At 36.0% G+C, this 13,797-nt stretch overlaps 1 protein-coding gene across 1 annotated transcript in view; it reads right to left on the reverse strand.

Moving 5' to 3' along the window:
- The window catches only part of LOC306655768 (uncharacterized protein), a 136,079-nt gene that overhangs the window by 12,276 nt on the left and 110,006 nt on the right, over positions 1-13,797 (reverse strand). The window contains 14 exon segments of the mRNA XM_079130385.1: positions 2,370-2,423; positions 3,494-3,587; positions 4,694-4,802; positions 5,436-5,600; positions 6,271-6,324; positions 6,880-6,933; positions 7,071-7,178; positions 7,596-7,648; positions 8,087-8,141; positions 8,515-8,568; positions 10,561-10,614; positions 10,903-11,010; positions 12,007-12,105; positions 12,335-12,379. Coding sequence (XP_078986511.1) covers positions 2,370-2,423; positions 3,494-3,587; positions 4,694-4,802; positions 5,436-5,600; positions 6,271-6,324; positions 6,880-6,933; positions 7,071-7,178; positions 7,596-7,648; positions 8,087-8,141; positions 8,515-8,568; positions 10,561-10,614; positions 10,903-11,010; positions 12,007-12,105; positions 12,335-12,379 — 1,106 coding nt within the window.

The following is a 13,797-nucleotide window of genomic DNA, read 5'->3' on the forward strand; positions in this document are numbered from 1 at the left end:
CCTTTCCTGTTGGGGGCTGTGCCATGTTGATCACATCGGCAGCGAGGAGGTTAATTGACATAAGCACACTCAGGTGATTTATCGTCCACGCACACAATGTATGCGCATGTGTTCTCAAGCACTCCTAATTGTGCCTGCTCGGAGCGTCTGGCCTAATCTTTGCGTAAGAGGCGTGGCCCTGCTCTCCACCTCCTGGAGGTGATATAAGCGTAGGCGGAGCAAGACAGGGCAACATGCGCAGCAGCAGCCAGAGAGAAGACACACATACGCAGCAGCTAGAGGGGAAAACACACAGCTGCCATTAGCAGAAAAGCTAGCAGAAGAGCAGCTAGCAGAAAGCGGCGGAAGGCAGATCGCAGAACGGAGAACTGAGACGCATCACTAAACCACCTTAGGCAGACGTACCCTTAGTTCACAGGATGCAGGACGCACCAGTAAGAAGCAGTAGACTTTAAGGCATAGCAAGTCTCTCTTCCTCTAAGTTCTAAGCAAGTCTGTCCTTCTCTCAAAGTCTCTCTTAAGCAAAGTCTCTCTCTCTCTCCCCTATCAAAGCAAGTAAACCTCATTTCCTCTATCCTCTATAAACAAACAAGCGGGAAAGCAGTGCACTAAAGAGAAAGATAGAAGTAGCTCAGTTTCCAGTCCACCACCCGTAAGACCCGTGCAAGTTGCTGCAGGCGGTGACAAATATCTCCGGATTTTGTACCGCAAAGAGCCAGCGACACTTTCCCACTTCCTCCTGAATAGTCACCCTTCTCCCACTTTATGAAAGAAAAGCAAACGTCAAACCATCTGCAAACTTATTATGGTACGATGTCCCAAAGAGTAAATATTTCTGGCACCAAACAACAGACATTTCCAGAATAGACCATATATTTGAAAATAAAGCTAAGATGGATTTGGGAAGGAATGGGCTGCTCCTTACTATATACAGATGACCCAGTTATGACAAGACTCCCAATAATGCCTCCTTAAAGTCAGAGGTGAGATGATTTTGACATGAACATATGTGTGCATAATTATTTGACTTGAAAAATTGAGCCATACTTTATTTTCCAACAGAAATTAAGTCTTATCTAACGGATTGATTTAGCAACCAAAATAAACTTTGGCAATTAGGTTAAAGAACAGACACATCATAAACAGAATGAGCTAAATCGGAAACCCCAAGAATTTCAAACATTTAAAGCAAGTTTACATTTAGAATTATCTCCACTGCAACTATGTAAACTTGTGATATTTTTAAAAAAAGGGGGTGGACAGCAACTTAAATGTGAATAGGGCTTACAGATTTTCAAAATTATTTCAGGAAGTGCTGCAGCAAGATCTTTAAAGGTTACTACACTACATGTATATACTGACAAAGAGAGAAGCCACTTAAGCCAAGAGAATATGCAGGCCCAAAGTTATGATAGATAAAAGGAGTCAGCACAAGGTTTCCCTAACTTCCCTATTTTTTCAACGTGAGGATGTTCTTAAGTGCCGACCCTGTGCTAGTTTTTAAGCATGTTATTTAGCATAAAAGTACTTTAATGGAGCTGGGGAGATAGCTTAGTGGTAGAGTGCTTGCCTTGCACAAGGCCCTGGGTTCCATCCCCAGCACTGCAAAAAAAGAAAAAAAAAAAAAAGTACCTAATGACCTAGGTTTTAATCACATTTAAAGTATTTTGACAACAGTGCTGAAAATTTTCTCAAGATCACATGGCTGGTTACTTTCAGAATCAAGCCTCCATATCAGGTCTGCCTGGCTCCACAGTACATTAGACTAATGAGGAGAACTTCAGGTGAAAACCCATTACATCATAACACATTTTGGGGTAAGGAGTGATTTTTGCCTTCAGTGGCCCAATATTCTAAAACAACTATGCAACTTCCAAATGAGACTGAGCTTCAGATAAAGTCAAGGAAATTTTCAGTTCAGCCAGAGACTAATTTTAAAATAAATCATGCAATAGATAAAGCTTAGAAAGCTTATATCCTCATAAGTCATTCACTTTAGGGGGTGAGTAGAGAAATTTAAATGTCATGCAGCTCTATTTCAGCTTTTAGACTTTAATGAATCAGTTTGATATTTAGAACACTCCATACGTATCCTTGCCCAAAGTCTTTATGTTGCACCAAAGATGAAAGTAATTTGTTTTCCTGCTTTGAATTAAATATGCCATCTTAATTTGCCATGTATTTAAATGTCACTTCACTTACAAGATTTTCCAAATTTACAACCTTACAAAAAGGTTTGTTACTATCAGAAAAATCAGAGCTGCATTGGAGTTATGAGAATAAAGGGTGTTTTTTTTTAATGAACTATAATTAAAAGGATTCAGGTTTATATGAGTCTTGATTGCTTTAATCAGTGACATTGTTCTTACACGTTCTCCAACAGCACCGTCCCGGCCTGGAGTACCATCATTACCTGCTGGACCCTATGAGGAATCACATGTTAAAACCAATTAGCAGTAGTGAAAAAGAATCTCATCCTAATGTCAGAAAAATGACAGCCTGTCTTACACCTCTCTTCTTTAAACTATAATTAGCATTATGGAAATCTCAGTAGAAGAAAGGTTTCTACCATTTTTTTTTATTACTTTGAATTGCTTGTAAAATTAACACAGTCTTACTTAATCTAAAATTGTTCCTGCCTAGTTCTTATTTTTAAAAAAGGAAAAAATTCTCAAATACCTTGAAATAAATAAACAATAACATGCTTGCTGTTTTATGTTTGTTTGCATTACCAATGAATGGTTTTTCTTGTTACTTTTTGAGTTTATCCAAATAATATATTCTTAGGGTTTTAAAACCAAATGACTTATTTAGATAATGCTACTTTGCATTTGAAAGTAGATAGTCTACACTCCCTCTTATATTTTGATTTTCTTCAGGACCATAACTTTGTTATTTGATTTTTAAAAATAGTTCAAAAAGTCCTTGATGATTTCTTTCAAGAAATGTGACTGATGAGTCACTCACTAAAGTGCTGAACAGAGGATATTCCAACTTTTAACTTCTCAAGTTGCCTATTTGAAACTTATTTCCTCTCAAAGAGCCTAAGGAACATGACATTCACTAGTGTTACTTATAGTGATGTTTAAGCCAAAGTGATTCTCTACTTACTTTGCCCTTTTAAACATGATTGTAGAAGCTATATTAATCCTATCACCATAAAACTTGGCAATCCCCATTACAAATGAAATAATAACAAGGGGGAAAGCTGAATAGCTGTGTCCTTTCACCTTGAAACAATTAGCAAAGCTAAATCAGTGAAGCACCCAGCTCCAGACTTGCCGAAGGTCAGTGCAGACACTGATTTGTTCCTTCTTCTTTATCCAATCATTTAACCAACTCTCTGGGGAAGCGGAGTACACTCAAAATAACATTACTGACCAGCTTCCTTAATGTCATATGTGCAATCAGTTTCTAAATGATACATTTTCATCATGCCCAGACTAACAAAGAGCAATGTTCGCTATGGCACTCACTTCTGGTCCAGGTTCACCTACGGGACCGTTTGAGCCAGGGGGGTCCCACAGGTCCAGGGGGACCTTTATCTCCCTGTTGCACCCAGTTGGTCCTACTTTTCCTGGTGTGCCCTGAAATTGAAGTATAATACGTCAACCACCTCTGAAGACACTGAAGAATTCCAATTCCTATAAAGACTCCATTACTGAAATGGTGCTGTAGTTCCTTCTTCTATAGCAATAATTGTCCATTATCCTACAATGCCCCACATCGCTGTAATGCATGCTTAGCTACATACCCACTTCTTCTCACATTCCTCCTGACATACTAAAGGGACTAAAACGCATTCTTTGCCAGCAGCTCAGGAGTGCCTTTTGGGTTTGAATCACATGTAGTTAATTCTGGCTGCCCTTCTAGCATCTGTATCACTAGTAACATAAACTCATTCCATTTTACTCTCTCCTTGTCTGCCCCAATATCATACTGTTTTCTGATATTTTAGTCTCACTTATCAAGGAATTTTACTTTCAGGTCCTTGGTCCAATTCTGAGAATAATAAGATATCCCTTAAATCCTAATTGACTGGTTTGAGATTTCTACCCAGATGTCTTAATTCCAAGATCCCAGCAGTACACCTCTCCATCCACGTTCCATATAAAAACATTATTAATTTTTTCTCAAGTATTGTAAACTTTCAGTGGTAAAATTCAGTCTCTTCAAAGCTAATACTGAATCAAACTTTCATCCATACTTCAAAGAATATGAGATTCTAAGCCCCCTCCAGGGAACAGGAGGTTGTCTTCAGAGGCCTTCTTGATAATTCACCCACATCCACCTCTAACATTACTTCAGCTCAACTACTTCTTCCCTTTGATAGTTTACTGTGAAATATGGATGTTTTTGTTAAGCATGTTTATTTAAAAAGACACTACCTACTCACCAGGAGATTATCCCCCTTCTCTAGCTCCATGGATCTCTTTTAATCTTTGAAGAAAGATTTAAGAGTCACCAAAAATCCAAATCCTTATTGCCTACTTCTTTAGCCCCAGGGTTAAACAAATACATTTTTCAAAGACTTTGAAAGGTAGTTAAGCATTTGACACTTAAGATCAAATGGTTCTTGAGATAACTCAGAATTTAGTCCATTCAAGACTGTTTAACTCTATTCATTAGAAAAAAAAAAATCAATTTTCTCTGCACAAGTTATTTTGCATACTTGACAACTGCAGAGACTCACCGCTGGGCCCGGCAGGCCGGGCATGCCTCGTTCCCCACGTTGTCCAGGCATGCCGACAATCCCTCTCTGCCCTGTTGTTCCAGCTGGGACCAGGAGGACCATCTGGACCCTAATATCGAGGATAAATTCTAATTAAAAATTCTGCCAGAGTAAAAACCATATCCAGGGAATTTACACTACAGTGATTACAGATTATAGATTTAGGGTATGAAAAAAGTTCTGCCTCACAAAACCATACTATACATGAGCAGTCAATAAATTATAATTCACAGCCTCCAACTCTATTTAAAGGTGAAACAGCACATCAGTTGAAAATGACCTTAAAAAATGTAAATATTGATTGAAAAAAGAGAGAGAACTATTCAAAAAATATTTTTTTTCTTTTAAAGGACAGAAAGAAATTTAAAAAGTAAAGAAATAGTATCTAACTAAACACATTAATATTTAGAAGCAGTTGTCTGTTAGTACAATAATATATGTATGTGTGTATATATTTAAATGAAAATAATTTTCTGATTTAGTTTTTGAAAACTATATCATTACTTTCTGTATATTTATACAGATACTTTCTTTTAGAGAAGAGAATTTTAAATTTAACAAAAATCTATAGAGCTTTATGCACTTAAATGTGTACAGAATAGTATTTAAGTATTAAATATTTCTCTGTGGCCATGATTATTATGGGTTTCTATCTGCAATATCTCAACTGGAGGTGGTCTGAAACAAAGATGTCAAACCTTACAGGTTGCCCGTCTTCTCCTGGGTCCCCCTTTGTCTCCTGGGCCACCAGGTGGGCCAGCTGGTCCGCGATCTCCCACTCGCCCATGAGAGCCAGGGGTCCCCACGAAGACCCGCGAGGTCCTTCCTTCCCGGGCTCCCCTATGGGCCCAGCAGGTCCTGGAGCGCCCTAGTACAACACAGAAAGGAAGAGCCGGAGGGAAGAGCAGAAGTCAAGTCAGAGGGGTGGTTCAGTGGGCTTGCTTCAAATGCACGTGACTAAGCCTGCAGGTTGGTCTTCCTGTTAATCATTAAGTGTACTTAAATAAAACAAACAAAAGAAAGCACAACTGCACATTCATTCATTTCCAGGAGAAAAATCTAAATATCATTTGCAGATAAGTCCCTTTGAATCATTATTAAAAGAGTGGTGAAATTACTTTGAAATTTTTTTCACACTTCTCTGTTCTAGTTATGAATATTAATATTTTATTCTGTCTGACCTGCTCTTATAATGACAGAATAACATTTATTACAGAAAGTTTCATTGATTCTTCTGAACTTCTGATTCGATTTTCTGAAGAAAATGATACGTACATAATACTATTAGTATTTAGTCCTCAAATGGAATAATTGTGAAACTTTAGGGCTAAAAATGACTCACAAATAAGCCCTCCAAGAAATATTGGTTTATTAAATATGAGTTTGCTTTGATAAACGCTTATGAATTGTTGCAATAGGAGGGGTTAAACTAACAACGAGTCAGTAAGGAATTAAATAAAATAATAACTCAACTGTATCAAGTCTGTCTATGGTGTAACTACATCATTACCAATGACTTGAATCACTAAGTGACTCACAGCAGGGCCTGGAGGTCCAACTCTGCCAGCAGAACCAGGAAAGCCTGTAGCACCCTAAGAAATAATATTATATGATCAATTGTTACATAATATTAATTAGTTATACATATTTTCCTGAGATCCATTTTTTTTTTTCAAGGAAGACTTTGGCCTTTAGATTCCCTTCCATGTTGTGATCATGTATTTTTTCTTATGAATTATACATTTTTGAGAAATAACCTAGATGAATTGTTGGATAGGGCACTGTTTTTCCTTTCAACTTTTCTTTTATCTTGAACATACATAGGTAGGGCGAAAAACATAATATTTTATATAATCAAATTTATTAAGTGCTTCGACATGATTCATTTACCCCTTTACTTGGTAATATATTATTCACTTGGGTAATAAATTATTTATGTTTACATTGAAGCAGCTGGGTCTCCAAGATTACAGGATTTATTTTAACCCAGATCTCCATCTTAGTCAAGTCTGTTTTGCTCTACATAATAGCTGATACCTGGAATAACTTACTATAGTTTCTGATGAAGACTAACTTTTACATGGCCAAACAGTATTCGATAACTGGAACTAGCTGTACATAATTCCTCGAGTATCAAAATAACTTACAGGTGGACCCTGGGTTCCTCGTCCACCTTTCAGTCCAGGAACACCATTAGGGCCCTAAGTTGGAAAGAAACAAAAGATTACTGTAGTAAAGTGCAATTAGTTTAATGATCACAGAAAACATTAAGTACTGGACTCAAGTTATGCATTTTTGGTTTTGATTTTGTTTTTCTTTGTCTTGTTCTTTAACGTACATGAGGGCCAGGGGATCCTGCTAGCCCTTGTGGTCCAGGGGATCCAGCATCTCCTTTCTGTCCTGGCTCTCCAGGTTCACCTTTTACTCCAGGCTGCCCATCAGGACCCTATATGCAATTGCACAAATGAGCAACTGATTATAAGATTTATGGACAAAGTGTTTAATGTTAATTGATACAAATATATTATTTAGTCATATATTGTGAAATAGTGCTCTGTATACAGTATTAAATTACAGTAGAACAAAAATGAAAACCTTAGTGAAATATTTGAAGACAGTTAAAAAAATAAACTATAAATTATTGAAATTACAGTTAGATAAGTAAACTCAAATGTGGCAAATCATCAACTTATGTGACAGTTTATGAAAAGCTGTATTGAAAATGGGAATCAACCTGAAAAAAAAATACTATATACGTCTCAAAATTTTAATATACTTTCAAAAATATGACAATGACATTTTAACTCATTGCTATAACAAGAGGAGTATTAATTTATAAATTGGGGATATTTGAAAATTATACCTGGGGTCCCGCAAAACCAACAGCCCCAGTTGGGCCATTTTCACCACGAGAACCTAAAAAAAAGAGAAAGATTTACTGAAGCTCCACACATACTTTAAGCAAGTACAATATTTTTAAATAGGGTTTAATAATTCAATGTACTTTGAAGCATATATATAAAGAATTAGACATATTGCTGGAGGAAGATTTTTAAGGGTAGTACAAAGATGGTAGTCATAGAACAAAATTCTCAACATATAGTCTTTTGAAATTTCTTAGTAAACAACCTGTCTACCTAGACTTACAAGATTGTGTAGAGATAAATTTTCAAAGTTTAATTAGAAAAGTAAATGTTATAAGTAGCCTAACCCTGTAGGTATGGAAATCACTATAAGTATACGTAGATAATAGATAGATAATAGATAGATACATAGATAGATAGATAGATAGGAAATGATAAGTTGTTTTAATGCTCAATCATATAATAAAAAGCTTCAAAATATTGTTACTCACAGGATTGCCACGGGAGCCAGGAGGGCCTACTAAACCTCTAGGACCAGGTTCACCCTAGAAAGCAGATTTGAGACAATGATTGTCCAAAGCAAAACATAATACAATTGTAGAATGTTGGGCAACATGTGTGGGTAGATAGTGGGTGACAACTACGAGATCTTCTTTCTCAAAAGTTTATGAAACAGCCAACATTCAGACCTTTAAAACAATGATGCATAATAATCATACAGAATAGTGGGTTTCACTGTGGCGTATTTGTACATCTGTATAATATAACCTGAGGAATTTCACTCCTAAATACCTCCCATCTTCCTCTCTTCCTCCTTTCCTCTACCCTACTGATCTTCTTTCTATTTTCACAAGATCCTTTTTTTTTTTTTTTTTTTTTTATGCTTCTGAGTGCACAAAACAACAATTCATGACTTACCTTTTCTCCCGTGGGACCTGCAGGACCTGGAGGACCCAAGGGACCTGGAAGACCCTGTCAATTAATAGAACATAGGCATATTGACCGAAGAAATGCACAGAAATCTCCATAATTCAGTAAGGAAACAAAGAAAGATTATTTTTAGAGCTTGTCTACTTTTTAAAATTATCATCTACAATACATGACATAATCTATATATTTTCAGTTTTTCTGTCTGCCTCATTACCATTTCCACCAGATAATCCAAACAAAAAGTTTCAATCTTTTTCACCCAACTCAACTCATACACACATAAATTACCTTTAAACATTAGTTCTAAATTAATGTTATTTTCAAGAATGTTTCTATGTTTCTTATCCTCTTTCATTTTGCTAATATCTATTTTGAAGATTGAGTTAGATTGGAAAAAGGCTTTTCTTCTTTCATAATATATTCCTAAATTATAATTACAAAAACAGCTAACATTTAATTTTCTACCTGCTTTTGAAGTGGAAAAAAGGGTCACTACCCAGCTACACTGAAGCTAATGTGGTACTCTACACTTGGAGTGTGGGAATTCTTCCTAAAACAAGGTCACTACCCATATTTGGTATTGTCCTCTTCATATGCAGCTCAAATATTCTTTCATCATTTAATTTCTGTATGTATTGATGAAGAAAGTTAGGGCACAAAAATGACTTTTAATTTCATATTTTTGACAAGAACATGAGAAAACTGTGTTCTTACATTCTTCCATTAATTTTCCTAATGTAGTTCTTTAAAAGATTTGATTAAATACGAAGTTCACTTCAATACTTATATTCTCAGATGCTTTGTTCATACAGAGAACACTATTGCTATTAATTTTTCCTTTATTTTGAGATTCTAGTAAATGTTCTGTTCTGCCTCTTTTCTAAAACAACATACAGCCTTCACTACAACTAAAGCAGTCATTGCTTATGTGCCGAGGCTACCATTTAGCAATTCACAGGCCCAGAAGGTATATACTTCAGATTTAAACTGTCAATGTAACATTCCTTCAAACAGTCCTGCAATATTACTATACATTACATAATACTTTTGATGTAGGATATAAATAATATTCTAGATTTACTTAAATTGCTTTTGAAATATTAAATCAAATATTAGTTTTAACTAAAACAGCTTGTGTTTGTAATGCACCAAGTTTTTCATAAGAAGGATAAAGGGATAATAACCCTAAGGTAAAACTTTTCTCTATTTTACTTAATTAGAAGTACCAAACAGTGACTCAATGTGATTTTTTTTTAATGGTACAATTGCTATTGTCAGAGCACAACATAACTAACAGCAAATCATGTCTTTCTGACACAGGAGAAATTCACAAAATATCAGGAACTATTACAGAAAATGCTGAGCATTTGAGCCACTGTGATAAACCACTGTTCCATGAGGAAATCGTTCATGCCTGAAAATATATTGTCCTACTACTCTGTCCTTGGAACTGCAAGTATATTCTAATTCTGAAGACCTAAACTTTGTTAAATGTCAATTTTTGACATGATATTAAACAATGCTTTGGTGTCAGTTATTCTTCATGACTTGACATTCCACTTATTCAGCCTCTTTATTGATAAAAGCTTTCGTGATGAGTCACTGTGCAGTAATTTTCTCACGGTATGTTGAGAAATACTTAACACATTTTGGCCGCTATAAAATCCTACTTGCCTGTACTGGAATGAGGTCTAGACCAGCTCTTTAGATCAGCATTGTAACAGAAATAGACATTGCACATGAAATAAAAAGATGACAGAGAAAAATAAAGAGGGACCCCACTCCCTTAAATCACCATTCCACAGACACAATATATTTGTGTTTTATTTCATTTTTTCAACAATGACTACCTCTTGGCTCTCAGTAATTCAGGGTAAGCAAATAAGTATCTGTGACTGATCCACATCACATCTCAAATACCATCATTCTCTAAAGCCTGACTACCAATGAAATGTGATAAACTTTATTTTGAAAAATTAAGGCATATTCATAGGTTGGTTCCTCGCCCTGCTACAAAAATATGCTTTCACTTACTCTTGCTCCATCGTTTCCAGCTGTACCTTCAGCACCTTTCTCTCCAATGCCGCCCTGGAAAAGCAAACAAAATACTTTATCCATTTAATTATCTCTTTCCCACACCTGTGAGGAAGTTCCACAAGTCCAAGGGCTTAACTGACTTTGTAGCTGTGACCCTTGAGCCTAGAATAGTACCTGGCACTGTGCATTTTCTTAATAAATATTTATTAGAAGAATAAATGAAAAAGTGACCTGAGACTCAAAATGGTAGAAGGAAAAGTCTGCTTAAGAAAATCATTATTAGTATAATATCTAAAGAATAAAGTGGAATAAATAGATAAATGAGCCAGACAAACTTACTCGGTCACCCTTGGGACCAGGAGTACCAGCAATTCCTCTTTCTCCTGGCATACCCTGAAGACCTGGTGGACCTGTGTCTCCAACAGTCCCCGTTGGACCTGGATTGCCCTAAAATGGGCAAACAAGAAGTGAACATGTTAAGACTGAACATGTGAAATTGCTGTTTCAGTAGGTCCATAGCAGTTAAATGTTAGCAATTTCACATAGTTCAACTTAATGTTTACATTTTTCATTTGGGAAAGTTGTCTTCCAGTTGGTTTATTTGAAATTGAATCAGATTTGATTTTTAACTTTTGGTTTATGCTTCCAGCTTTTTTCTTTAGTGAAAATTAAATACCAATTAAAATAAACTAGAATTTCCTTTTTCTCTTTTTCCTTTATTGGCAACATCATAGAGATATTAATAAAGATGAGATTACATCTAAAGGAAAGAAATGTTGATTTCATTCTCTCTTTAGAAAACCTGTGTTACTAAGTTTTTCTTTTTTCAGTTAATTTAGTGGTTGAATTAAAGTCAACCTTATTCAATCACTCTGTATCCTGAAGATGATAAGGGCTCTCGTGCTACAGCTTCATGGAAAATTGTACTTCAATTGTGTATACTGAAGCTGGCTGCATTATCTTTTACCAATGGCACTTAAAAGGAAAGAGTGCTGATTTTTCCCTTATAATGTATTCTATCTTCAAACTTCAAAAATGACATATTTTCACATGTGTAGAAAGAGCTGTATAACGAGAGACAAGGAAAATGGAGCATATGATTAGGAATAGCTTTTAAAAAAAAATGTGCTTTTCTATTTCTCTCCTCTACTTATGCATGGAAGTGCTTAATAAAATGTGTCCAAATAAAGCATTAGGAATGTGCTTGTGCATGAATGTACCATCATATGTCCTGGGCCATCATCTCCCTCACAGAATAGTCTTTTGAGCTCACTCTTTATTTGCCAGGAAAAAGCCTAGTAGGCACTCATTAAATATTTGTTGAAGAAGAAAATGATAAAGTCAAGTCATCTTGCAAAACAAGTGAAACTCCTTCTGGTACCATCCAGTACCTGCTGGGCAGTATAGAGCTGTTTAGAGTATGGAGGTCAATGTGGTACTTACTTTTGGACCATCAGGACCATGTCCTCCAGCCATTCCCTTCTCACCAGGGAGTCCAGTTATTCCAGGTTCACCTCTTTCACCAGGATTTCCTCTTTCTCCCTATGATAACATTAGAATGTCAAATTATCTCAATAATGGATCTAAAAATGGTTTTAAAATGTTTCTATAAATGGCCTCTGCTGGAGAAAACTTTAGAAATAGCCACTTTTATGGTTCAAGGTTTCTAATTTGGTGCTTAAAGTAAAACTCCTTTTAAGATGAAAGATGCTTTTAAAACGTTGAAGCTAACGGGAAGCAAAATTAATCACAAAACAGAAAATATACTTACTCTAGGTCCTAACGGGCCAACTGCTCCAGGGTCTCCAGGAACACCCTATAAATACAATTTTTAAAAACAGAAGGAAAACTTTGAGATAGTTCTAAGGCATTAGTAGAAATCTTTTCAGATCATACATCCAATTTATTCCTGAGTACCATTTGAAGGCTGAATAAGCCCATAATATTGAAGAATGAAAACTACATATACTTTTAAAATAAGAGACTATCACATATATTGGATTGGAACATTTTTCCAGAAAAAAATTAAATTGTACCTGAATGTTTGATTTTTTTTGGCAATGAAAAAATGCAAGATATTCTTGCACAAAATCAGTATGTTCTATTTTTTAGCAAGAGAATATATCCAAAAGTATTTTACATCCCAAAGGAACATTAAAAAAAAGTTTACATAAAGGGAAGTAATATGAAAAACATTGAAGAGCTGATCTTCTAAATAGAACCAATTCAATTCTACTTAATTTAGCAAATACGTTTTGGGCTTATGATTTGGACAAAGCCCTACAAGGAATTATGAGTTTTTCTGAAACAGCTTGTCCTCACTGTGGCATGATCTTCCTAAAATCCAATTTGATAGTATTATTTCCTACAGAAAAGTCCCTCATTTGTTTCCTGGTACCCTAATGACAAAAAAAAATTTGGACGCAAATTGAGCTTGAACCCCTCCCTCTCCAGGCTCCTCTCCACCTTCTCAAGTTGTACTATGCACTCCTTGCTTCAAATTGGTCAGTAAGCCTTTGTACCTGCTATTTCCATTTCCAGAAATATTTTCTTACTTTCCCTCCTCTGTCTTTGGCCTCATTCATCCTTCAGATTTCATACAAGATACGACATTGTCTCAGAAACTTTTCCTAGACTCACATGTCTGAATTAGGTGTATCTTTCACGTTTTCATACTTACTGTATCTCCCCTCTTACTGCTTTCAGGACATGCTGTATTGTAACTGTTTTCTTCTTTTCTCCATCTCCTACTATTCTTTTGTGGGGGGTGGAGGGATGCTGAGGATTGAACTCAGGGGCACTTAGTTACTGAGTCATATCCCCAGCCCTATTTTGTATTTTATTTAGAGACAGGGTCTCACTGAGTTGCTTAGAGCCTTGCTTTGGCTGAGATTGGCTTTGAATTCCCTGTCCTCCTGCCTCAGCCTCCAGAGCTGCTGAGATTACAGGCATGCACCATGGCCCCCGGCTCCTTTTCTTAATACAAGGGAAAGATCCATATCCATTTTGTTGTTCTGGGAAAGAACGGTACTCAGTAGAGCCAAATTCAAGAATATTCAGCACATACTTGTTGAATGGTAAGCAACAAATGAATCACTCAAAGAAAAATAAATTAACCTATGTCCAATAAAATGACCAAAATAAAATTGTTATGTGTTTGTAACCGTTCATAAATCCTCCAGTAAAACTCTAGGTCTGTAGTAAGGTATATTTACTGGTTAAGAGCACAGTCTT

This window comes from Sciurus vulgaris (assembly GCF_902686455.1).
Source record: "Sciurus vulgaris genome assembly, chromosome: 3".
NCBI classification, from domain to species: domain Eukaryota; kingdom Metazoa; phylum Chordata; class Mammalia; order Rodentia; family Sciuridae; genus Sciurus; species Sciurus vulgaris.